We start from the raw sequence: 25,051 nt of genomic DNA on the forward strand, positions 1-25,051 counted from the left end.
TGCCAGGACTAGGGCTTGAACTCAGAGTTTTGTGTCCCTCCTTTGGCCTTTTCTGTTCTAAGTTGGAGCTCTATTTGAGGGACATCTCCACTCTGGCTTTTTGCTGGTTAACGAGGGATAAGAGTCTCACGAACTTTTCTGCTCAGACTGGCTTTGAATCATGATCCTTAAATCTCAGACTTCTGAGTAGTTAGAATTATAGGTGTGAACCAGTAGTCACTGGATACCCTTGCATCAGTTTTTGTAATTAATATATAATAAGCAAAGGGGACATTATATTGGTCAAAGTCACAGGGAAATCAAGGCTGGGCTTTGAGTGTGTTGTGTTTTGCAAATGGTAACTGTGGGCTGATTTTGTGACCACAGATCCATGGGCAATGCCAGTCTGTGGAAACTAGGATAGAAAAGAGGGATACAGTACAGTAAAGAATAGGCAAGAGAAGTCTCCATATCTAACATGATTCAGACAGATTAAAGGTCTGATCTTCAGGGGGTGACAACTCATGGTATGCTATTAGCTCATAAGTATGTTGGTGTCACCTTAGTCATCCTGTTACTAGTGGCACACTGGACTATCAGAATTAATGTCCCATCAGGACCCCAGCCCCTGAAGATTTGCCTGTATGTTAGTGTGCCTTGAATCTGTTTTAGGTTTCCATGGCAATTGCTTAAACTTTTCATCTTCCTTCAGACCTTGGAGAAGCACTATGCTCTCAGTTTCTATGACAACCATATAAACCGGTATCTCTGTCTGGCTCTATTGAAATAGAACACGAGAGATAGTGCAAATGAATTGGCTGCTCTCCCTTACTTGAAAAAATTAATAAATAAAATAAAAAATGAAGTGATACACCTGCTTAGAAGTTTTGGGTCACAAGAAGGGCAAACATGTCAGACTGTTCTCTGAGCTGCAAGTGCTGTTTTGTTTGTAATTTTTATTTTTGATACTTAGAGTGCTCACCTAGATTCTTGAGCTCACCCTGTCATCTTGTGTAATTATCAATCTGCCTTCCCCTCTGCTTGACAGCAGCAGACCTGCAAGTTCAAAGCTGTTTCCCTTCCTACTGAATATCAAAGGAGTAGAGGAAAGCAGGACAGAATGACTAGTCAGTCACCCTACCCAACATAGCCCTTCCACTGTGGAAAAATGAGCAGGGTCACCAGCTCAATTCACCATCAACATATTGACCCAAGGTGGCTCAGGACTTGGATTAGAGCCCATGGATAATGTGGAAATTCCATCCTGGCCATTCAGATATGACTCTACACTCTCTGGCTGGATTCATACCATGGAGAGCAGCCACCCACCATTTCACAAGCCTCACGCCTGTAATCCTAGCTACTCAGGAGACTGAGATCTAAGAATTGTGGTTTGAAACCAGTCCTGGAAGGAAAGTCCATGAGACTCTTATCTCCAATTAACCACCAAAAAAGCCAGAAGTAGAACTGTAACTCAAGTGGTAGAGTGATAACATTGATAAAAAAAAATCTAAGCAAAAGTGTGAGCCCCTGAGTTCAAGCCCGCTCTCCCCACAACAAAACAAAACAAAACGAAAACCTGGTTTTGTTTTCTGCGACTATTTTTAGGGTGCACATTGGGAACGACAAATGTCAAGCAAAAGATGAAAGAGATGATACATGTGGGAAAAGATGTCAAAATCAGGGAAGGCTCGGCCTCTCCCGCCGTGCCTCAAAAACGGGCAGAATGGGATCAAATGGTTTTTCACATCTATAAAGGAGTCAAAGTGTTTTCGTTCTGCAAGAGAAAGAACTTGCTGCTGACGGGTGGCATGGATCGGATCATTAGAGTCTGGAATCCCTATATGCCCAGGTAAGCTGGCTTTCTCCAGTCAACAGTACCAATGATGTAGCAAGCTTATTAAAAGCAGAACAGGACGGGCTGGGAAGGTGGCTCAGTAGTAGAGCGCTTGCCTTGCATGCATGAGGCCCTGGGTTCGATTCCTCAGCACCACATAAGCAGAAAAAGCTGGAAGTGGCGCTGTAGCTCAAGTGGTAGAGCGCTAGTCTTGAGCTGAAGAGCTGAGGGACAGTGCCCAGGCCCAGAGTTCCGGCTCCACAACCAGACCCAAAATAATAATAATAATAATAATAATAATAATAAAAGCAGAACTGGAGATCCAGTAATGGAATAATAATCCCTATCCAAAAATTAATCTTCCATACACACTGCCTAAGAAATTTCTGCTTATGGACTTTGAAGATTCATTCCTTGAGCTTTATTACACTTCATTTCAAAGGTAAATGCCTTGTGCCAGTCGCCAGTGGTTCATGCCAAAATCCAATTCAGGAAGCTGAGATCTGAGAATTGTGGTTTGGAGACAGCCCTAGGCAAACACATCCAAGCAACTCACCTCTAGTTGACTGGCAAAAAGCCAGAAGAGGAGCTGTAGCTCAAGTGGCAGAGCACTAACCTTTAATGGAAAAGCTCAGTACATTGTCCAGATCCTGAATTCAAGCCCTACCTCTCCTCCCCCATGAACACACACACACACACACACACACACACGGTAAATGTCTTGTAAAGCCATCATTCATCCATATCTCAGCACCATTCCTTTCAGCAGACTGCTATCGTCCTTACACTGAACCCCTATCAGCACTACAGTTATGGATTTTGAGGTGTAATCAATGTATTTTTAGGTAGCTCCATCAGGTGACTCCCAAGTGCACCCTCAGTGGATTGTTTAGTTTTATTCAATTTACAATGCTATCATGCCTAAATATGGCAGCATTAACAGAAAAGGGAAGTATCATTTCTGGATTGTGTGTGTGTGTGTGTGTGTGTGTGTGTGTGTGTGTGTGTGTGTGTCTATCATGGGGCTTGAACTCAGGGCCTGAGCACTGTCCCTGAGCTTTTTTGCTCAAGGCCAGTGCTCTACCACTGGAGCAACAGCTCCACTTCCCACATTTTTTGATAGTTTATTGGTAATTTTTTGAGATAAGAGTCTCACAGACTTTCCTGCCCAGGCTAATTTTGAACTGCAATCTTCAGATCTCAGCATCCTGAGCAGCTAAGATTACAGGCATGAGCCACGAGTACCCAGTAAAGGATCATTTCTTGATGTAAGAAATTGGAGATTGCTCTGGAAAGCCTGGCATTTGGGTAGCAAGGTACCAAATAGTATAGCCATTTGTGTGTGGCCATCAGACTCTGAAATCAGCCACAGACTTTTCATGATAAGCCAAGCTGAGCAGATGTTCTAGGGTACTTCCTAAGTGATAATAATGACTACCATTTTACTAAGCACCTACTCTGTTCCTAGACCTGTGCAACACATACATTTCACTGTCTCTGCTCCTCGTGTCAACTTCACTTACAAACAACAATGCAGCTGGAGCCCTGAGAAATTCAGTGGCTTCCTGGAGGCCATGGAAGAATGGAAGTCTAAAGGCAGCTTTGTCATTTCTATCACAATATGCCGTAGATGGGGAGAAGAGAGAGAAATGAGAGTTCCTTCCTGCCTTGAGGTGGGAAGTTAGGGCAGGGCAGGAGCCACATGGCACACGTGGCATAATATTCTTGGCATAGCACTCTGGGGACACACAAGAGAAGCCTGCATCTCTCAGGGATGCAGGAGTTAGCCAAGATGATACAGACAGATGGGCTCTGATTGCTGTCCTCCCATTGCCTAGCCAAGGACAATCTGATCAGATGCTAGTGCCTCAGTTACCCCATATATAATGGTGACCAGAAAATCTGCCTCCTCAGATAGCACTTCAGAATTAAAAATGAAATAATCCACCTGAAACACTCAGCGGAGTGTCAGATACATAATAAGAAGACAATTATCTTCTATACCCACTTCTACTCCTTTAGATTCTCATTTGTACAATTTTCTCAACTCTTGGTTATAAAAAGGTTGCGCCTCTCACTGTCTCCTCCTTCTCCCACACCCAGCCCTGAGCTTCTGCAAGGGTCCTGGGATTCCTTCACATAAGCTTCTATTGCAAAGCCCAGGTTTTAATACTGTTCACTCCACCTGCACAAAGAAAGGTGACATGGTCACCACTCCAGTCCCAGCTTGGGCTCTTGCTGGAGTCCTCTTACACAGGTATCACCAGTAGTCAGAGAAACAACACCCTAGGTTCTGTTGCACTAATGGGTTTATCACACAAGATAGCTCCATGTGATTCCAAAACACAACCCTCCTCCATGATGAACAGAACTGCCAGATCTAAGCCAAGTTGTGTTTTCCATTTTTAGATAGTACAGACCAACCTGCATTGTGCTCATCGGTTCCTTTTCCATTCTAGAAAGCCAACAGGTATGCTGAGAAGCCACACGGCCCCTGTGAGCTACATCCACATCTCCTCGGAGGACAGCAAAATATTTTCTATGTCCATCGACAACACTGTCAAGGTGTGTCTCCTTTTACATTTCATGCATGCCTTCTCTAGGCCAGTTTCAACAGAGAGGTACCCCTTCCCCTGCACTCCCCTGCCCTGGACCGTTGGAGGGGCCTCTCCCCCTGTGGGGCACAGGTGTGTGAGTTTCTCTGGAAGAGGAGCTCTGCAGTCAACTGAACACTTCAGGCCTTCATGCCTGGTGCTTTGTGTAGGGCTGAGTGGACCTTCCAGCATGGAGGCCCCTGCATGCACACATGCCAAATACATCCTGGTGCATACCTCTCCTGTGTATTGCAGGGTAGAGAAAGGGAGCTACAGAGAGAACAGAAACCTCAAGAAGACAAGAATGCTACTAGTATCAGTAATAATATCTGATATGGTGTGTGTGGGGGTGTGTATGTGTGGGTGCATGTGTATGCTGGTACTGGACTTGAACTTGAGGCTTCTAGTTCTGGCTTGGATTTTTTGTTGTTGTTGTTCAAAACTGGCATGCTACCACTTGACCCATACCTCCATTTCCTGCTTTTTAGTGATTAATTGGAGATGAGTCTCATGAACTTTTCTGTCCAAGCTGATTTTGAACCATGATCCTCAAATCTTAGCCTCCTGAGTAGCCAGGATCACAGGAGTGAGCCACAAGTGCCCAGCCTTTAATATTTTCTTATTTTAAACTATATGGAGAGCAAGTGGGCCCTTTCTGAAAGGTAATAAACATTCTGGTGGAGGAATTAACACCACCATCTCATTTTGCTTGCCTCCCTTCCTATTTTTATACCACAAGCTCTGTCCACCTTTAAAATTAGGTTCTCTCATGCCTTTCACAATACAATCTTTTTGTTTTTGATGACACCAGAGGTGTGAACTCAGGGCCTTGGACTTACTAGGCAGGCTCTCTACCACTTGCGCTATGCCCCAGCCCTGCAATTCACTCTGATTTTACAAAAAGAAGTTTCACTAATTACATCCTCCATCCATCATTATGATCACCTTTTTCCATGAACAGGACAAGTTTTCACCAGCCATCCATCCTAAAGTGAGAACTTTAGGGAAGAGACCAATGTCACACCAGCTTGCTAATCCCTCAGAGCATAAATGACTGAGGGATATTGAGGGTTGAATTGTGTTCCCTTCTCCAGATTCATCTGTTGAAGTTCTAATCCTCAGTGCCTAGAACGTGGCAGTATTTTAGAAACAGGGCCTTTAAAGAAAAAAGATTGTCCATTTGGCTCTGATCCAGTATGATTAGAAGCCTATGAAAAGACACTAGGAAAATCTAGATTGAGGAGTGAGCATACAAAGTCACAGTAAAAACTGTAGCCACATGCAAGCCAAGGAACAGCCCCATCAAAAAAAAATCAGTTCCACTGCCTCCTTGATCATTGACTGGAAGAAAATACTTTTTTTGTTGGTTAAGTCACCCATAGGAAGGTGTTGGCACCCCTAGAAACTGACGCCGTAGATTTACCTACTCTGTGAGCCTAGGAATGATCCAGGCCTGTATCATTCATTCCATCTACAAATCTACCAAGTGCTTGCCACGTGCCAACAGTGGTCCAGGTTCAAAGACAAAGGAAGTGATAGAAGTCCCTGTTTTCATGGAGGTGATGATCCAGAGGATCAAGTCATATAGAGAATTACAAAATAAACTAACAAATATGCTCAGTGGTGATAGGTGCTACTGAGGACCGTAAGGCATAAAGTTAGGAAGTTCAGGGCTGAACATTCCATGGAAATTTTAGGCAGGAAGTAAGGAAAGAGCTGAACATTATGGAAAAATTATTTTGTGTTTTCTACAGGTTGGTTTAGGAATGACCGCAGTAAGATGACAAGAGGGAAAATGAAGGGAAACACTATGCATTTATGTGCAAAATTAAAAATGAAAGAGAGACAGAGAGACAGAATTGAAGGCATGCAAACAATAAGCATAAAGACCCTGAGGTGGAGGCTGGTAGGAGATGAGATTGGAGGGGAATCAGGAAAGCATGAGGAGGTAGATTGTGGAGAGTCATGCAGGCCTTCATATGGGCTTTCATTTGTCGTCATGCATTTGTATGCTACTTGGAGTTGTGATTCATAGGAGTGACATGACTTACACCAGGTTTTGAGTAGATCATCAAGGTTCAGGGCAGACACAAGGAGAATAGTCTGGAAGTTTCTGTAGCAGCCTGTTTGAGGATGTAGTGCCAGCACACAGATCAACAACCCCTTCCTCACAGTTTCACAATTAGTGGAACTGTGGCCAGATTTATTTGGCCACAGAACTTAGCTTGGACTCCTTGAATTTATTTGAGTGTTTTGATCTCACTTGGATTTTGCCACAGAAATGTGTCTGACTGGGGGTTTCTGTCAGAGACTCCATTTAGGTGTTATATCTTTTTTGGGGGGGTCCAGTCGTGGGGCCTGAACTCTGGGCCTGGGTGCTGTCCCTCACTTCAGCTCAAGGCTAGTGCTCTACCACTTGAGTCACAGCGCCACTTCCAGATTTTTTCTTTTTGCTTATGTGGTGCTGGGGAATCGAAACCAGGGCCTCAGGCATGTAAGGCAAGCGCTCTACCACTGAGCCACCTTCCCAGCCCCTAGGTGTTATATCTTATATGTCTATCCAAAATTCAAAATCATTCAAATTCCACAACACATCTAGCCCAAAGAGTTTTAGATTAATGGATTGAAAAAGAGGGAAAAAAGGATTTAGTGATGTAGAAGAGAAACTTCTAGAAGTAAGAGAGGAAACACAAATACATGATGTACTACTTAAACCTATGGGCTACATTTAAGACAATCCTTACAGAGAGGTTTCTAGATAAAGGCCCCTGCAAATAAAGAAGATTTTTAAATCAATGTAACTTTCCACATTAAGATACTTGAGAAAGAAGAGCAAACTAAACCCAAAGCAAGCTGAAGGAAGTAAATAATAAAGATTAGAGATTAAATAAAATAGAAAAACAACAGACAGGGCTGGGAAGGTGGCTCAGTGGTAGAGCGCTTGCCTTGCATGCATGAGGCCCTGGGTTCGATTCCTCAGCACCACATAAGCAAAAAGCAAAAAGCCGGAAGTGGTGCTGTGGCTCAGTTGGTAGAACGCTAGCCTTGAGCTGAAGAGCTGAGGGACAGTGTCCAGGCCCAGAGTTCAGGCCCCACGACCGGACCCCCCAAAAAAGAAAAACAACAGACAGAACCAACAGAACTGAAAAGTGGTTCATTATAAGAACATCAACCAGATCGATAAACTTTGATCAAGCTTGATTAAGGGAAGGAAAAGAGAAGACTCAAATTACTAAAAATCAAGAATGAGAAAAGGAACATTATTACCCCCTTCCAAAAATAAAAAGGATTCTAAGGTAATGCCAGCAATTGCAATGCCAACAGATTTGGCAACCTACAAAGAATTATATGCATTTCTAAAAAGACACAAAGTATAAAAACTGACTCAAGAAGAAAAAGAATAAGTATACTTATAATAAATAAAGAGATGGAATTATTCAAAACCACAAAACCACCTACTATTTTATTCGTATGAAGAACTCAAGCCACAGAGACAGAAAAGGGTTTCGTAATTGCCAAAGGCTAGGGTAAGGTAGAGCATGGAAAGGATGCAATGAGTATAGATTTGGGGGGGAGGGGAAGTGGGGTGTAATACTTTAAAATCAGATAGTAGTCATGGCTGACACCTCATGGAAATACTGGTCTGTTTATTGACACACATTAAAAATGGGAATTTTGTGGTATATAAATTTTATTGCAATAAAGTTATTTCTTAAGGAAGAAGACCAATAGTCAGAAGATGACACCAAGGCTTGGAGTCTGAGCAAAAAAAAAATGCAATAGAGAATAAGATGGGTAAGATCAGGCGCTCAGTTGTAGATGCATTGAACAAAGTTGCTCTGAGTCTAGAGGGATTCAGATTTAAATGCTTCTAACATTAGCATTTAGATGGAATTTTAAGCCATGGACAGGATGAGTTGGGAAGGGAAGGACTGAGGCAATGAGCAGAGGAGGGGAAATAAAGCCCTTCAAAGGTGGTTTGCTGAGGCCCTGTGATGAAATGGGGTTGTCCTTTGTGTGTCCAATATGGCTCCTGGATCATGAACTCATCAGGTCATTTCTCCTGGGGAGGATGAGGATACTTTATAGAAAACTTGGGTGTCACAATCATAGTCAGATAGAGCTGGAGCCCAGACTCAGTTCAGTCCTTCTCAGTAAGCTTGATTCCAATGGAAAGATTTATGAATTTTTGGTGTTTGATTTATTCTGAAAATCAGCTTCATCCAGTGGTTTCATCTGAAATCAGGAAGCTGCAGGCTTATAATGTTTAATGAGCTTGGCTTTCTTTTCAAAACTTGTGGTCCTCTGGTAACAATAATTCTGTATGTGGGACCACATCCTCAATCTTATTTGCTTTTCCCAGGGCCTCTCCATTTCCTCCCAATCTAAACTCATGATTACAAGATTAGCATCATGCCTGTGATGATTCCAGCACATTGAACAGTTTCCCAATGTGTATTTAAAAATGTATTGAAATTCCATCATGGAAATGTGGTGTGTAAGTTATTTCTGAATATATTATTCCCCTCAAATAAAAACTAATCAAGTAAGAGCCAAACAGCTAGAGTTGGTCTGATCAGACAGTCGTCAGTCTTTTGAATGGATTTTTCAGCCCAAATCTTTCAGTTCTTTAAATCATGGTGAAACACAAAACACTCCAGGAGTTTGCTGGTTTTCTGGCATTCTCTGACAGCAAGTGAAGTGACAGATTCAGATTTCCTTTTTTACTTATTTTCTGTAAATTTAACATTACAAACCACAAAGAGGGCTGTTTAGTCTCAGCTAGAGTTCGGCTGCAAAGGAAGTTATTTCTTGGAAGGAAGATAGCATGATGTACTGGGTAGCATAAGAAATAAAGCCCATGCTCTCTATAGGTTAAAGGCACTAGAAGGTGGTTTCTGTCTACTGTAATGATCCAATGTTAATGATAGAGCCAGCTCTATCCAGCTGAGAGACCCAATCTCCCTTAGGTTCTCATCCACATGCTTCATCCACATGCTAGTGGTATAAGAATAGAGAAGACACAGCCATCTCTTTAAACAAGTGATAGTAAGGCACTGGTGGGTCATGTCTATAATCCTAGATATTCAAGAGGTTGAGATCTAAGGATTGTAGTTTGAAACCAGGCCAGGCAAGAAAATCTGTGAGACTCTTATCTCCAATTAATCATCAAAATGCAAGATATAGAGGTATGGCTCAAGTAGTAGAGCACCAGCCTTAAGCAAAACAAACATCCAGGCCCTAAGTTCAAACCCCAGTATTAGAGCACATACACACATACATCACTACCTTTCCCAGTCTACTGCTAAGTTCAGGACCACCCTGAGTGAAAGTTTGGCTGTCACTTCCCAGCAACAATTCTACATGTGAACAAAGAAGTATGGATTCAGGGAGGTGGTGAAAAGCTTTAGATACATCCGGCCATGAGTCTAAACTCTGAAACCACCACAAGTTAGATGACCTTGGGTGAATTATTCAATCCTCTAAATGAAGTAACTTAATTCTTCAGGCATTAGTTTCATCTTTGCCAAATTGAGGGCAAGATCCACTTTGAGGGATAGTTGGCTCACCATAGGCTATGTATAAGTTGCTCTCTATAGAGTGATTTTGCCACGTGAGACTTTCTTGAGCCTGATAAACACAAATCTAACTCCAACAGGATAATCTATAAAGGGAGGGATTGGTGATCATTTAAGCCAGATCATTGGACATTAGCCTCGAGGGCTGGGGTCACAGGCAGGACCCTCTGTCTGTGATTCTCAATCCTCTGTGCAAATGAGCTTCATCATCTCCTACTGCAGCTAGCTTTTTTCCCTCCAAGTGGCAAACAGCTGTATGTCCCCAGCCCCCAATTCACATCCCAACTCTCAGCACCAGCCAAAAAAATCTGAGGAAGGACACAGATTGGCCAGACACATCTGCTACGCCTCTTGCTTGAAGTCCCAAAGGCAAATCTGTAGACACATGCACAAAATGAGGATGCCAGAGAGACAGCTTTGTAGCCAGTGATGTGAACATTTGTGAGCCTCATTATTTTCATTTGGGGGATTTGATACCTAGTCTGAACTAGGAAGAGCATCTCCTCACCTTTTTCTTCTTGGACCTGAACCGACATCCCTGTATAACATCCCACCTGAGGTCCTCTTCCCAGACTCCAGAATTTGATGTGTGTTCCTGATCCTCTCCGAAATCTCCTTTTCTCTCTGTCACTTTATCAATTAGCCAACTTCCTGTTGTTATAACAAATACCTGAGACCAGGTGGTTTTATAAGGAGTGGAAGTTTATTTAGCTCATGGTTCGGAGGCTGGGAAATCCAAGAGCATGGCCTTGACATCTGATGAGGGTCTTCTTGGTGCATTATAAAATAGTAAATGGCTTCTCATGGCCAGAAAGAGCAAATGTACCAGTGTACATTCTCTTTTATAAAGCCATTTATGCCATCTGGAAGGCCTCACTTTCGTGATATCATCCAATCCTGATCCCCTCAGAAGTCTCCTACCTTCAAGTGTCATTGATGTAGATTGGGGGATTAAGTTTGCAACATGAACTTTAGGGGGAACATAATCAAACTATAGCATCTTATATCATAAAGTGAGAGGAAATGAACAGATTGAGTGGGTGATCATGGAGGTCTAGGGACAGATAATAAAACTGTTGAAAAAGGAGTAACTTCCAAAATCAGTATTTCAGAAAGGAGAGGGGACATGTCCCCCTTGAGCAAGCCACCCTCAGGGTTGCTTTTACACAGGATTATTTTTTATTGGTCATGACTGTGACCCCATGCTGACCTCCCAGGTGGCATAGATGAAATGACAAGCTGGATCTTCCATAATCCATTTGCTAACTTCCAGGGATAGCTAATAGGAAATAAACACAGCATAAATTCAGCAAATTAGGGTCTGGCATAAAAGGTAAAGGGCTACAATCTCATCATAGCTAATTTGTTTCCTGGAGACTCCAGAGAGAAGAAGAAGATCTGTCCATGCACATCTTGATCATGCTAAACCTTAGGTTTTCCTTTTGGAGGGAGAGAGAGAGAGAAAGAGAGAAAGAGAGAGAGAGAGGGAGAGAGAGTCCTGAGGTTAACTTTTGGTTTAGTTGCTTACTGATCCTTAAACTTGGGTGAGCTTGCTGAGGCTCTGTGAGTGGGTAATGCCTGCTTCCCAAAGTGGATTTAAGAGAACACTAATTTTCTAGGTCTGTGCTATAGTTTGCTATAATTCATTGAGCCATGTGTTAGAGGCTTTGGGGAAGTGGTGGGACCTTTAGGAGGTGGGGTCCAATATGAGGTCTTCAGGTTTGCTGGAAAAGCAGTCTTGAGGAGGATAGTGAGATTCCAGGCCCCTCCACACTGTCACTTCCTGGTCATGTGGTGAGCAGTCTCTTTCCCTCACTTGCTCCTGCCATGGTATGCTATATGGTTGAATACCTAAAGCAACAGAGCCAAATGACCCTGGATGGGAATCTCCAGAACTCTGAGTCAAAATAATCCTTTTTCTTTATCAGTTAGTTTTCTCAGCTATCTATAATAAAAATGGGAAGTCCCATGGGAAAAAAATCTGTGGGATTCCTATTTCCAATTAACCACCAAGAAGCTTGAAGTAAAGATGTGGCTCAAGTGCTAGAGCACCAGCTTTGAGTGAAAAGGCTAAGGAAGGAACAATGTCCAGGCCCTGAGTTCAAGCCCTGGTATTGGCACCAATTTTTGTTTAAAGAGAAGAAGGAAGGGGAAGAGAAGGGAAAGGAAGGGAAGAGAAGGAAAGGGAAAAGGAAGGGAAAGGAAGGAAAGAAGGAAGAAAGGAAGGAAGAAAGCGAGGGAGGGAGGAAGGAAGGAAGAAAGAAAGAAAGGAAGGAAGAAAAAAGAAAGAAAGAAAGAAAAGACAAACCTTATTAGAGGACAAAAATAGCTTTGTATGCCAAATGAGAGTCAACACCACACACCTCAAAGGCAGGTCCATGGAAGAGAGGTAACTGGTTATTTCCTTCTAGGGAAGAAAAGCTGAGAGAAGTGTGTAGTCAAAGGCATACCCCCCAGCATGGCCAAATACAACTCTTCCCATTCTTGTCCTTCACAACAACAAAGGAGAAGCAACCCTTTTCAATCCTTTGCCAGTGGGCCAGTGTGAGGCTATGTTTAAGCTTGATCAAGCCAAACAGACAATGGCCAGCGAAGTAGCACACATGTTGTTTATGATCTGCAGTTATACTCCCCTGTTTTCTCTGCAGATTTGGGATCTGGAGACCCACAGCTGCTTGTTCACAGCCTCCTCCAAAGCCAGTGGTATTAAGGGGGAGTTTGCAACCTGCCTTTATCTCCCTGGCCCCCAAGCCCTGTGTGTGGCCACTGATTCTGTAGCACTCCTGCAGCTGAGACTAAGGTATGAAACTGTTGGTCCTCTGAGCTCCACATGCTAAGCCCAGACAACCATGATCAACCTCTATACACTATGTTCTGCTATTTGGACTTTTGCAGAAACTACAGGCCCTGAGTATCTAGCTTGTGCGCTCTCTCTCTCTCTCTCTCTCTCTCTCTCTCTCTCTCTCTCTCTCTCTCTCTCCCTGTCATTATCTTTAAGTAGTTTTACAAAGGAGTTGCCATTTAACAAGACAGTTTATGAATATATTTCTTGATCAATGTCACCCCTTTCAAAATTCTCACCCACCCTTCCTCTACCCACCCCTTCCCTTACTCTTCTTTATTTTGTAGGCTATACATTGGATTCTTGACTGCATTCGGGCCTCCCCTTCTTTTCTTCATTTATCTACCTCTCTCCCCTGTACCCCACCCTCCTCCTTTTGAGTACTTGCTTCCTGGTATTTTATTTGGCTAAACATTGACTTTGCCTTTCTCCCTGAATCTACCATATTTCAGCTACTATATTGCAGAGGTCTCTTTAATATTTTAGGGGGGTGCTAGTACTGGAGCATGAACATAGGACCTGGGCACTGTCCCTAAGCTTTTTCATTCAAGGCTAGGGCTCTACCATTTGAATCACACCTCTACTTCCTGCTTTTTGGTGGTTAACTGAGTCTCATGGACTTTTCCGCCCCAAATGGTTTTGAACTGCAATGCTCAGATCTCAGCCTCCTGAGTAACGAGGATTACAGGCATGAGCCAGTGCCCAGTGATCATTTTCCATTAGCTACCTCGCACCCCTGGAGTGACCCATGTTATACTGAAGTCTGTGAACTGCACTTCTTACACCACCTATCCTATCTGCCAGCCATTTGTGTAAGAAGTTGTCCCACACTTTACTATATATAGAGGCTGATAATCATGCCCAAGGTATCACCAGAATAATAAGAGTCCAAGCAGTGCTGTTGCTTTCCTTGTGCCTCATGTTTCAGACTCTTGTCCATAAAGCATGAGAGCTATTCTGGGACAGGACATGCCCAGGTGATGAGACTTCAAGTGGGCTTCTCTTTCCCAGCACCTCAGTATCCAGGAGCCCTTCGGTGCTCCTTCACCAGGCCACGTCACTATTGCCCCATCTGCAAGGAAAATGGGCACCCACCTTCTTGCCCTTCTGCACTCAAAGAGACCTCTAGCCTTGACCATCTGTCAGCTCTGGGTACTTGGGCTGAGGCTCTCTGGTCTCACAGAGAGTTTTAAGTTCTTCCCCCATGCACATGCAAGTCATCTCTTCATTTCCCAGAGCCTTGCAGATGAGAAGCAGGTGCCTTACGTAGGGAACAAATTGTTCTAGGGCACACAAGGCAGGCAAAGATTAGGGACCAGTTCTACTCTTTGGTTTCAGCCATCCTGCCTAAACCAAAACTTTCAGAGATGTCAAACGAGAGACGAAACCTTGCATTTCAAACACAATCAGGAGTAGGGGCTGGTGGCTCATACCTGTAATCCTCACTCTCAGGAGCTGAGATTCAGAGGATTGTGATTAGAGGCCAGCCTAAGGGGGAAAAAATCCCTCAAAACTCCATCTTCAAACAACCAGCATAAAACAAGGCTGAAAGTAGAGTGCCAGTCACATGAACAAACTGGAGGCCCTGAGTTCAAGTACCTGCCTCCCTAGTAATCAATCAATCAATCAATCAGACAGCCGTGTGCCAATAGCTCACAATTCTAATCCTTGGTACTCAGAAGGCTGAAATTTGAGGATCACAATTCAAAGCCAGCCTGGGCAAGAAAGTCTGTGAGACTCCTATCTCCAATTAACTACTGAAAAACTGGACCAGCCCAGAAATAATCAAATAAATAAATTAGACTGCTAACATGGTGACGGGGTGAATATGTTTAAAGTATACTATATGCATGTATAGAAATATCACAATGAAACCCTTTTATATTACAAAATGCACACTAATTCAAAAGCTAAAAAAGTATTTCTAGATGTATGTTAAAAATAAAACCACACCAATTGAAAACCCAATCAGACAATAAGAAGCAGCTGCCAGGTCTCCCTTCTCCAGAGCCTACAAATAAACCACCCTGGTTGGTCCCAGTGGCCCTGGGAAAAGTCACAGCTCTTCTCTCTGGCTCTGTCACAGAGCAACTCTCTCTTACCCGGATCAGTCACTTGCCCTGTGCTTTGACAACCTCAAGCATTTTCTGCCTTCGAAAAAAACACATCATTACAGCTGGCCTACAGTATAGGTGTTGTTCCCTCTTATTCACCCATTTCCCCTGCCTGGGAGCTACTTTTCTGTGAACTCAAAAGTCAGTATCAGGAATTCAAGACAAGGACACAGGAAAGCTTATAGAGTGACTATAGTCATTTGCACATCCCAGGTCCTTTTATCTCTGCAGTAATGGTGACTGGATTTTCTGAACCCAAACCCATGACCCACAGAATCATAAATGGTTTCTCTTCATTGGTAAACAGAGGCACAAGAGGAATCTGAAATGCAAAAATCAGTCAGGGACCTGATGGCATGTCAAGAATTGACTTCACAGATGGGTGCTAGTGCTATACCTGAAACACTAGCTTTCAGGAAGCTAAGATCTGAAGATTGAGGTTCACAGCTAGCCCAGGCAGGAATATCTCCAAGACTCCAATTAACCAGCAAAAAAACAAAAGGAGAGGTATAGCTCCAAGAGGTAGCGTGCAGAGTGCTTACATTGAGCAAAGAAGTCAAACAAGAGCGAGAGACTGAATTCAAGTCATAGTACCAGGAAAAAAAGAAAGGAAGGAAGAAAGAAAGAAAAAATGAAAGAAAGAAGGAAGGAAAGAAAGAAAGATAGAAAGAAAAGAAAGAAAGAGAAAAAATGAGAAAGGAAGAGTTAGTAATCCTATTTCAGAGATATCAATCCCCTTGGAGCTATCCAGAACTGGCTAGAGCCTGTGACTTCCTGACCTGCTCACTGAGGCCAGGCTTGCCTGGGTTAAGAGAGCCTGGGCAGAGCAACTGCCAAGTGATTATTGCCACCAGGCTGGGAAACAATCGCAGGCTCTTCATTCAAAATGCCAAAGTGGGTAGCTGAAAACAGAAGCTTCCGTCAATCAAACTACTGTTTGTTCTACATGATAGCATTGTGCAGAACAAACAGCCTGCTTGATTGATTTCTTTTGCAGTAGAGTGACTGGATTCCACTTCACAGCAAACACGTCTTCAATCTCTAATGCTAACAATTAGATATTGGATCATGTCTCCTCTCCCCACCCCAGCCCACCCTGTCTCTGCTGTCACTCAGGATCTCTAGGACCTAGATGGAGTTACCTAATCTGCATCTGTCTAACTGAAGCTCCACTCTCTTATCTCAAGGCTGGGGAAGGGAACCTAGGGTGGCTGCTCTAGCCAGCACTATGGCCCCTGGACTCCCCTCATCTGGCCCTTCCTCCTCCTCCCACCTGGGCCAGATCCCACCTTTACTTCCCCAAGCCCGATCCTTAATACCAGATTGTCTTTGCCCTTGAAAAAGACTCCTGGCACCATGCCTGATGCTTCAGATTTGTGGAGGGCTTGGCAGTTGTACAGGGCCTGAATCTGGGGCTATGCCGCAGAGGGCAATGAAGAAAGCACCGTGGATTAGCAGTGGGGGCAGAATTCACATTTAGTACTGAGAGTCTAGTACATGCCAGGCCCCTGAAGACAGTTACATTCCCATCACTCCTCACAGGACCATCTATTTTGCAGATGAGGAAATTCATCCAAAGGGATAGGTTGCTGTCTGCTCTGTGTCCTGGCCGTAGGCTGGGGGTGGCTCATAGGGCAAGGCCATGCTTGCTCAAGTGTGCCATTTCACCTTAGCATGCGTCACTCATCAGCCTTTGCCTGACTTGTCTGCTCTGAGTAAGAAGTGCTGTCTTTGGGCATGAGGATTCACTGAAGACTTATCTGTTTGTATTTGTTTAGGGGAAGATCTAAATTAGTAGTGAAGATCTATTGTGTAATCTCAAAACCATACTCCTACCCTAAACAGGACGTCTGTAACCAGGCATGGTGGTCCATGGCTACAATTTCAGAGCTTGGGAGGTGAGCCAAAATGATCATGGATTTGAGACCAGCTTCAGGTACATGGCAAGACATTGTCTCAAAACAGTGCTGGTCACTCATACCTGCAATCTTAGCCAATCAGGAGGCTGAGACCTAAGAATCAATGTTGGACGTCAACTGGAGCAGGAAAGTCTACTAGTTTATTATCTCCAATTAACCAATAAAAAGCTAGAAGCTTTTTAAAGCTGTCTTCTTTTTCAGGAGCTATGACACTGTCTTATCACACATCAATTACACATATGATACTCTGTGCTAATGTGATTGTATGTTTTCTCTTTTAATCTTCAAAAAAACCAAGTATTACACTGTGTCATGCGGTTCCCTCAGCTGTCACCGTCTCTCTGTCTTTCACAAAGAAGGTCTGCCCCAGAGCCCCAGCTGGTGCTTTCTCACCAAGAGCCTGTGGTATGCTGTGGATATAACCTAATCTTCAGGCATGTGGTCAGCTGCTCAGAAGCATCCGTAAGTATTGACACTTAGTATCAGCAATGTGGTGTCTGCAAGAGTGGGCCTGACACCTCTGCCCTTCCTTAGAGCAAGAAATAAATAATGGAAGTGGTGCTGTGGCTCAAGCAGTAGAGTGCTCGCCTTGAGCTGAAGAGCTCAGGGACAGCGCCCAGAGTTCAAGACCCACTACCGACAAAAAAAAAAAGAGAGAGAAATTCAATTCTCCTCTTAATGATCAGGTAGTGTTTAGGTATTCTTAAAATGAGTCAGATGGAAAAGTTCCTCTAGTGGCTTGTAGAATGAGCCATTTAGATGATCCATCCATCCCAGCAGTATTATTTCATTGAGACTCCCCTGTCTGGTGTAAAGCAATTACTTTCTCTTAATATATTGTCACTCTAATCTATGTTGGAGGGGCAGAGACTTACATGGCTGCATCTCAGCACACAGATTTGTGAGGATCATCTTACCTGCACTCTTAACAAGTTACATAGTGTCAGCCCATGAAGGTGGAGGATATAACCAGTTCCTCTTGAACAAGGAAACCTGGTCCATCTTGTGACTCATCTTCCACTCCATGATAAGGAGAGGCTATACCCTAACCTCACTGAGGATGTCTTCCAGTTCCGCAATCTAGTAGTCAAGCAGCATTTAATGGTGGCATATGTTTCAAGAAATAGGTGATTGGGTTATTTTGTGGTTGTGCAAATGTAAAAGAGTGCACTTCACAGACCTGGGTGGTATAGCCTTTGTGTGTGTGAGTGTGTGTGTGTGTGTGTGTGAAAGCCTAATGCTTCTAGGGTTATGACCAACAGAACAACAGGAGATTAAAACAAGCACAAGAGAAAACAGTGGAATTAAGAGACATGGCAAATATCAGATATTGAGGCTTCTATCAACACAATATTCTGTTTGACAGATATCTATCTATCTATCTATCTATCTATAGGCATATACATCCTAAGTCAAGACAACAATATGGTATAGTAAATCCAGTTACCTCATCATTTATTATCATTATTGAGTATCATTCATCATATGTGATGGTATTGCCAGACTTTTTTTTGGGAGGGGGTCTGGTCGTGGGGCCTGAACTCTTTGCCTGGGCGCTGTTCCTCAGCTCTTCAGCTCAAGGCTCTACCACTTGAGCCACAGTGCCACTTCTGGCTTTTTTTCTTTTTGCTTATATGGTGCTGAGGAATCGAACTCAGGGCCCCATGCATGCAAGGCAAGCGCTCTACCACTGAGTCACCTTCCCAGCCCCCTTGCCAGACTTTTATCTATGATTGGCAGTGTCACCACAAACATATGAGTAGTGTATTAAGACCAGGACATTGGCACTGCTTAGATACCAGGAGGAAACAGGAATATTTTAGCAGTGCATGCACGTTGACTGAAACGCCCTCATGCAGCACATGACTAATCACTTTCTGAATCACTGGCCTGGGTACCATTCCAGGTGAACGCCCAGAGTACATGGCCTCACCTTCTTTCCTGCTTCCTTCCTAAGCCAGGGCTATCATACTTTAGGGTAGTGGTCTTGGATGCAACCCTTACTTACTCCACACCTCTATATTGGGTTCCTCATACTCATTACAGCCTCATGCCAGTGAGACTCTGTTGAACAGCTTTCTGCCAAAGAGATTAATGATCAGTATGATTTTATTAAGTATTATAAAATGGATTACCTGGGCAAGAAGTTTGTTTTCAAACAATGATTCGGTTCCAATACAGCTCCACGTAGGGCACATTCCTGCATAGCTGAGGCTCCTGCTGAGAGGGAGTGCTTATCTGCCCTGCTTCCCTGCCTCCCATGTAGCTGGCCACCTTCCTGCCCATCGCTGCCCCTAGCTCTGTTCAAACTGTTCCTATCTCCACCCAGGAGCTTTCCTGTCTCCTTTTTTCCTGCATATACCTGAGGATCCTTCTAGATCCATCTTCTATGAAACTTTTCTTCCCAAGCCCCTGTGTTCAGAAACCACATTGCTATGTACACGATCTCTCACCTGAGTGAGGCTCACCTTCAACGAAGGCATCGGGTATAGGAAGCAAGGGCATTTGTGTGTCCTCTCTTCTCTTCTCTTTACCTCCCTCCTTCCTTCTTTCTTCTTCATAGAACACAAATATTAGCTCCTCTAAGAAACATTCTTGCAACATCTTCAAAAAGACTAAGAAGCTAGATCAGCTTCGAGTTATAAACTCTTATTTTAAACTGCTTTTTTTTTATTGTCAAGGTGATGTACAGAGGGGTTACAGTTACATAAGTAAGGTAATAAGTACATTTCTTGTCAAACTTGTTACCCCTCCCCTCATTTTTCTCCTACTCCCTCCCCATGAATTGTGCAGATGATTTTCAACATAGTGTCTTGTGAATATCACTGTTGCTCTGGCTCCCCTCTTACCCTTTGTCTCACCACTCTGTTGTTCCCCTTCCCTTCCGAAATAGTAGTCTATAATTGTTTAATAATTGTATTCAGCTCTGGTACAATTTGAGGTTTCCTAACACACAAAAAAGAAAGTTCAAAAGGCTCTGCTGAGTGGGTCAGAAGGGGCAGGAGAATAAAAGGGATGGAAGAAGGGGAAATGGGGCAGGGGAGAGGGATAAAGAAGGTGAATTTGTTTGGAAGACATGGTAAGCCTTTATGGAAATGCCACAAGGAAACACCCCTTTGTACAACTAATGTAAGTTAATAAAAATATTAAAAAATAAATGCTTGATAAGAAATGTACGCATTATCCTGCCCATGTAATTGTAACCCCTCTGTACAGTATGTTCACAATAAAATAAAATAAAATGAAAAAAATAAAAAATAAATTTTAAAGGGAAAAAAATTAACATTCTTGTTGGGCCTTGATGGCTCTTGCCTTATAACCCAAGCTACTCAAGAGAATGAGGTCTAAAGATCGTAATTCAAAGCCAGCCCACGCAGGGAAATCTGTGAGACCCCTAACTCCAATTAACCACTCAAAAGCCAGAACTGGAGGCATGGCTAAAGTGGTAGAGTGCTAGCTTTGAGCAAAATAGCTAAGGGACAGCACCCAGGTCCCAAGTGCAAGCCCCAGTATTGGAGCGCGCACACACACACACACACACACACACACACACACTAACTACCTTGTAGGGACGGATATTGTGGAGAAAGCAATGGGGACAGCTCAGATGCCATCACAGCATTTTAGGAGCCTTGGCTCTGGAAAGGAACCACAACTGCAAATAATACAATATGCATGCCTGGCCATTAAAAACTAACAGCAGTTGCTGAACACTTGTGACTTAAACTTGTGGGGCTAGGAAGGTGGCACAGTGGTAGAGTGCTTGCCTCACATGCATGAGGCCCTGGGTTCGATTCATCAGTATCACATCCACAGAAAAAGCCTGAAATGGCGCTGTAGCTCAAGTGGTAGAGTGCTAACCTTGAGCTGAAGAGCTGAGGGACAGCGTCAAGGCCAAGTCCAGGCCCCATGACCAACCAAAAAATAAAAACAAAACCAAACTCATAATCCTAACTAATCAGGAGATCTGATGATTGGAGTTCAAAGCCAGCCTGGGCAGGAAAGTCCATGAAACACTTATCTCTAATTAACCACACCAAAAAAATCTGAAATGGAGCTTATAGCTCAAGTGATAGAACATTAACCTTGAGCAAACAAGCTAAGGAAAACCACCCAGGCCCTGAGTTCAAGCCCCAGTACAGGCACAATAAATAAACAAAAAATAAATGTCCTAACTTTCAGGCCATAAGAAAGGACCCATTAGCCCTGGGTTAATTCCACGGTAACATCATCTGCCTCCTTCCATAGCTCTGCTTTCCCTCTGCATCTCTCCTCTGGCAGTAGGTGGCAAGTAGATATTGAGTTGAGATATAAATACTCTCACAGCTATTATGGTAGTAGGCACATGCTGGGAATAGATTCCCCAACATTGAGTGAATTAAATTAGTGATCTCAGTATGTGCTGCCTTGCAGATTTGCTGCTGGGTTAAATCTCTGTAGAATCGTGATGTCACCATCTTGATCTAAATCCCATTGCACACTTGATAATTGTGGTGGAGAGAGTATAGCCAAACATCTTCATGAAACACAAACTGATGCATACCACAAAACCACACTGCCTACTTGGTCATGAATGCAGAAGCCTGAAAACTGCACAACATATTATTCATCAATTGAATGTTTATAGCATATTACATACTTAAACTTACATATATATAGTGATGAAAGTTGGTTTTATAAGAATAATAGATGACTATCAGGAGAACTTAAAATTGTAGATATTAGTGAAAAGATTTTAAAATCTAGTATCAAATTTTTAATTTTACTCTTGTGTGTACTTGTACTAGGGCGTGAACTCAGAGTTTCACTCTTTTTTGCTAAAGTCTGGCACTCTGCCACTTGAGCCACACCCACACTTCCATCTTCTTGCTGGTTAATTTAAGAGAGGCATTTCATGGACTTTTCTGCAAGGCACTGGCTTTGAATCACAATCTCCAGATCTCAGCTTCCTGAATAGCTAGGATTACAGATCTGAGCCACTGGTGCCCAACTGGAGATATGTCCTTTAAGAGAAAAAGCCACTTAGGACTCTGGGAGAAGGTTGCAACCTGCAAGGTAGGGGGTGGGGATGAAAGGGCTTCAGAAGAAACTACCCTGCCAGCACCCTGACCTTGAACTTCTGCCTAGAGACTATGCTACAGTACATCTCTGTTGCTGAAGCAACATGGTTGTGGTACCTTGTTTCAGCCCTAGCCAATAGTTTGCTAGTGTGTACCACAAGCACCAATCTATCTTTATTTTACTTTTTTATTGTGAGAATACTGTACAGAGGAGTTACAATTACATGGGCAAGATAATGAGTACATTTCTTATCAAGCATTGCGGCCTCCTCTTTGTTTCCCCTTCCCATCCTTTCCCATACTCCTCCCTCCCCCACACCCGATCCTCCCCCCACCCACCAAAGTTGTAAAGTTCATTTTTTGACATAACTACTTGTACATCTCATTGTTGCAATGGGTCTACCTGTATCCCTATTTAACCGGCTTGTTTTTGCCCTTCCCCTCCACAAATTATACCAACATCAAATACGGTGAAAGCAGGGGTTATGCCATGGGGGAGGTACATACAAAGCAACAAAGAAATCATCTTATAAATATGTTAGAAACAATCGCAAGAAAGAAAAAACATTTGAATACTTAGGTCCAATGGTTTCCCTTATTTGCAATAACTAGTATATGTCTGAGACAAGCAGAAAAGATCAGATAAGCTGATGTTAAGTGAAATGAACCCCAAGATAAGCATCCAATCTATCTTTAGTATGTTTGACACAGATCTTTAAACACTAATTCCCTTTTGTTTGGTAGCCAGCATCTTCAGGTCACATGTTTTCCTTTTTTTTCCTGCAGGTAGTGAAAGTGTGGGACTTGGACACAGGAAGACACTTATCTGAATTTATTGGAGATCATGACAATGCTGGAATTACTTGTCTGACCTTTGACTCCAGCGGAAGAAGGTATGCACTTTCTCTCTAGTGTTTCGATCATTAACAAGGTGGCTGCTGCCATTTCCCCCTAAGGCCACACTGTTTCCTAGGCTTGTAACCGGAGGCAGAGATGGCTGTCTGAAAATCTGGAGCTATAACAATGGACATTGCCTGCACACCTTGAGACACGGTAAGTGATCATGGGATATTCCTGCTAGATGGACCTCATAAAATATTGATGTAAGAGTTAGCATTTGAACCAGGCATGGAGCTACGCACCTTAATTCCAGCACTAAGGAGGCTGAGACAGGAGGATTTCGAATTAGAGGCAAGCCTGGGCTTAATAAGACCATCATAATCTTTCCCAGAGCTGTTCACTGAACTCACGAGTCTGTTTTTGGTGAAATAATAATAATAAGTCTCTGATTCCTGTCAGTATAACTTCTACCAGGCAGATAAGATGCGGGCATTCTTCTGATACTGGAGGGAGATAAAGTAAAGGTTACAAGACAGATCAGAGTCATGAAGCTAAAGCCATGAGCCTGTGAGCCCCAACTCTGCTCTGACCTCCTACATTCACATAGTGATTCTAACTCAGTGAGTGCATATGCTGCTGGGTCTTGTCAGGAGAAACTCAGCCTCCTCTTGGAGCTGAGCAAGGGCCAAATCAGCATTATGGACGATGAGGGAAGCAGCAAATCTAAAGCACTTTAATGACTTGAAACATGTGGTCTTAAAACCACCAAGTGTGCAAGTCTTCATCATCATCAGTGAGATTAGAACAATCTATATACACGGATCAAGACTTAATAAGGAAGCTGGTACCTCTCAGGAAGTTGAGATCTGGGAATTGCGGTTCAAAGCCAGCCTGGACAAGAAAGTCCATGAGACGCTTACCTCCAATTAACCACCAAAAAGCCAGAAATGGCATTGTGGCTCAAGTGGTAAAGCCCTAGCCTTAAGCAAAAATGCTAAGGGACTGTGCCCAGGCTCTGAGTTCAAGTCCAATACTAGAGGGAAAAAGGAGAGAAAGTTAATAAGGACAAGTGTTTGATATACGATGATAATATTACTGTCTTTCCAGATGAGAAACAAAGTGAAGTCTGCGATTGCACCTACCTGGAGATAAACCAAAAGAAGTAAGTCATATTCAGGTTGAATATGAGAAGAGTTGCATTTAGTGGGGAATCTTTTTTTAAAAAAAATACAATGTTTATTCTGGAGCAAGATTCCAAAATACTGAGGGGAATTTTCCAGAAGAAAATGTGTTAAGGCATTCCCAAGGACCCTGTTTGCTTTCTGGAGATGATTTAGCCATCTAGGCTATTGGAACAATTTTCTGTGCATTTTGACAAACGTTTAGAGGTATAAAATGTGATAGTGCTATATCTTCCCACCAAATGTTTATTAAGAAACTAGAGATTAGAAACAGGAGCAATCAAATCCAACCACCATACATCAAAGAACAAAAATTCAATCAACTCCCTTCTCAACATAGAAAGGGTGAAGCATTCTTGGTCAGTCTCTGTCCAGGCCCCGCTGGACATGCTTCTAACAAGTTCATGGGAACAGGAAATCCTCAGGCAGCTGCCCGTCCAGGAGCATCCCTGAATCTCAGAAGTGATAGGATATCCTGTGACTTGTTTCCTGATCCTTTAAGCACCAGTTAAAACATCCGACCTAATTGACCAAAGAGTATTTCCTGTTGTGTTAGGTAAGAAACAGAAAAGCTCTGTTCATTCCTTCTTCATTTATCTCCTGGGCATGGCAAAATTAAGTCACAGTATTCATTCCACACACAAAGTAATCTGATGAAGAGCTTAAGTGTTGAAATGTGCAATTCTGTTATTGTCCTAGGTATGTCATAGCGGTTGGATGGGATCGAAGAATAAATGTGTACTTTGTAAGTGAAATATACCAAATGATGGTACTTCAAAATCCTCCTCTGGGTTGATTTTTTATTTCTCCCTCCCCTTGTCCCTTCCTTCTTTCTCTCCTCTCCCACTCCTCATATCACTTTTCTTGTCTCCTAGTCCCACCCACCCCCCTCTCTCACCCTTTTAGAAAAGGATTTGGCCAGGCATTCGTGGCTCTAGCTACTCAGGAGGTTGAGATCTGAGGATCTCAGCACAGACAGAGCACCAGCACAGACAAAAATCTGCAAGACTTCAATTAATGAGTAAAAAGCCCGAAGTGGAGCTGTGGCTCAAGTGATAGAGTGCCAGCCTTGAGTGAAAAGGCTAAGTCCCTGATTTCAAGCCCCA

The 25,051-nt window shown here is 43.1% G+C and overlaps 1 protein-coding gene across 1 annotated transcript in view; it reads left to right on the forward strand.

Moving 5' to 3' along the window:
• Positions 1 to 25,051, forward strand: part of LOC105993893 — a 119,077-nt gene that overhangs the window by 71,178 nt on the left and 22,848 nt on the right. Inside the window, exons 14-21 of the mRNA XM_013027266.1 lie at positions 1,588 to 1,831; positions 4,276 to 4,381; positions 12,638 to 12,789; positions 17,224 to 17,326; positions 22,711 to 22,817; positions 22,898 to 22,977; positions 23,872 to 23,926; positions 24,645 to 24,690. Of these exons, the coding sequence (XP_012882720.1) occupies positions 1,588 to 1,831; positions 4,276 to 4,381; positions 12,638 to 12,789; positions 17,224 to 17,326; positions 22,711 to 22,817; positions 22,898 to 22,977; positions 23,872 to 23,926; positions 24,645 to 24,690 (893 nt within the window). The remainder of the gene's footprint in view (positions 1 to 1,587; positions 1,832 to 4,275; positions 4,382 to 12,637; positions 12,790 to 17,223; positions 17,327 to 22,710; positions 22,818 to 22,897; positions 22,978 to 23,871; positions 23,927 to 24,644; positions 24,691 to 25,051) is intronic.

Source organism: Dipodomys ordii, unplaced genomic scaffold, assembly GCF_000151885.1.
Source record: "Dipodomys ordii isolate 6190 unplaced genomic scaffold, Dord_2.0 Scaffold102, whole genome shotgun sequence".
Taxonomy (NCBI): Eukaryota; Metazoa; Chordata; class Mammalia; order Rodentia; family Heteromyidae; genus Dipodomys; species Dipodomys ordii.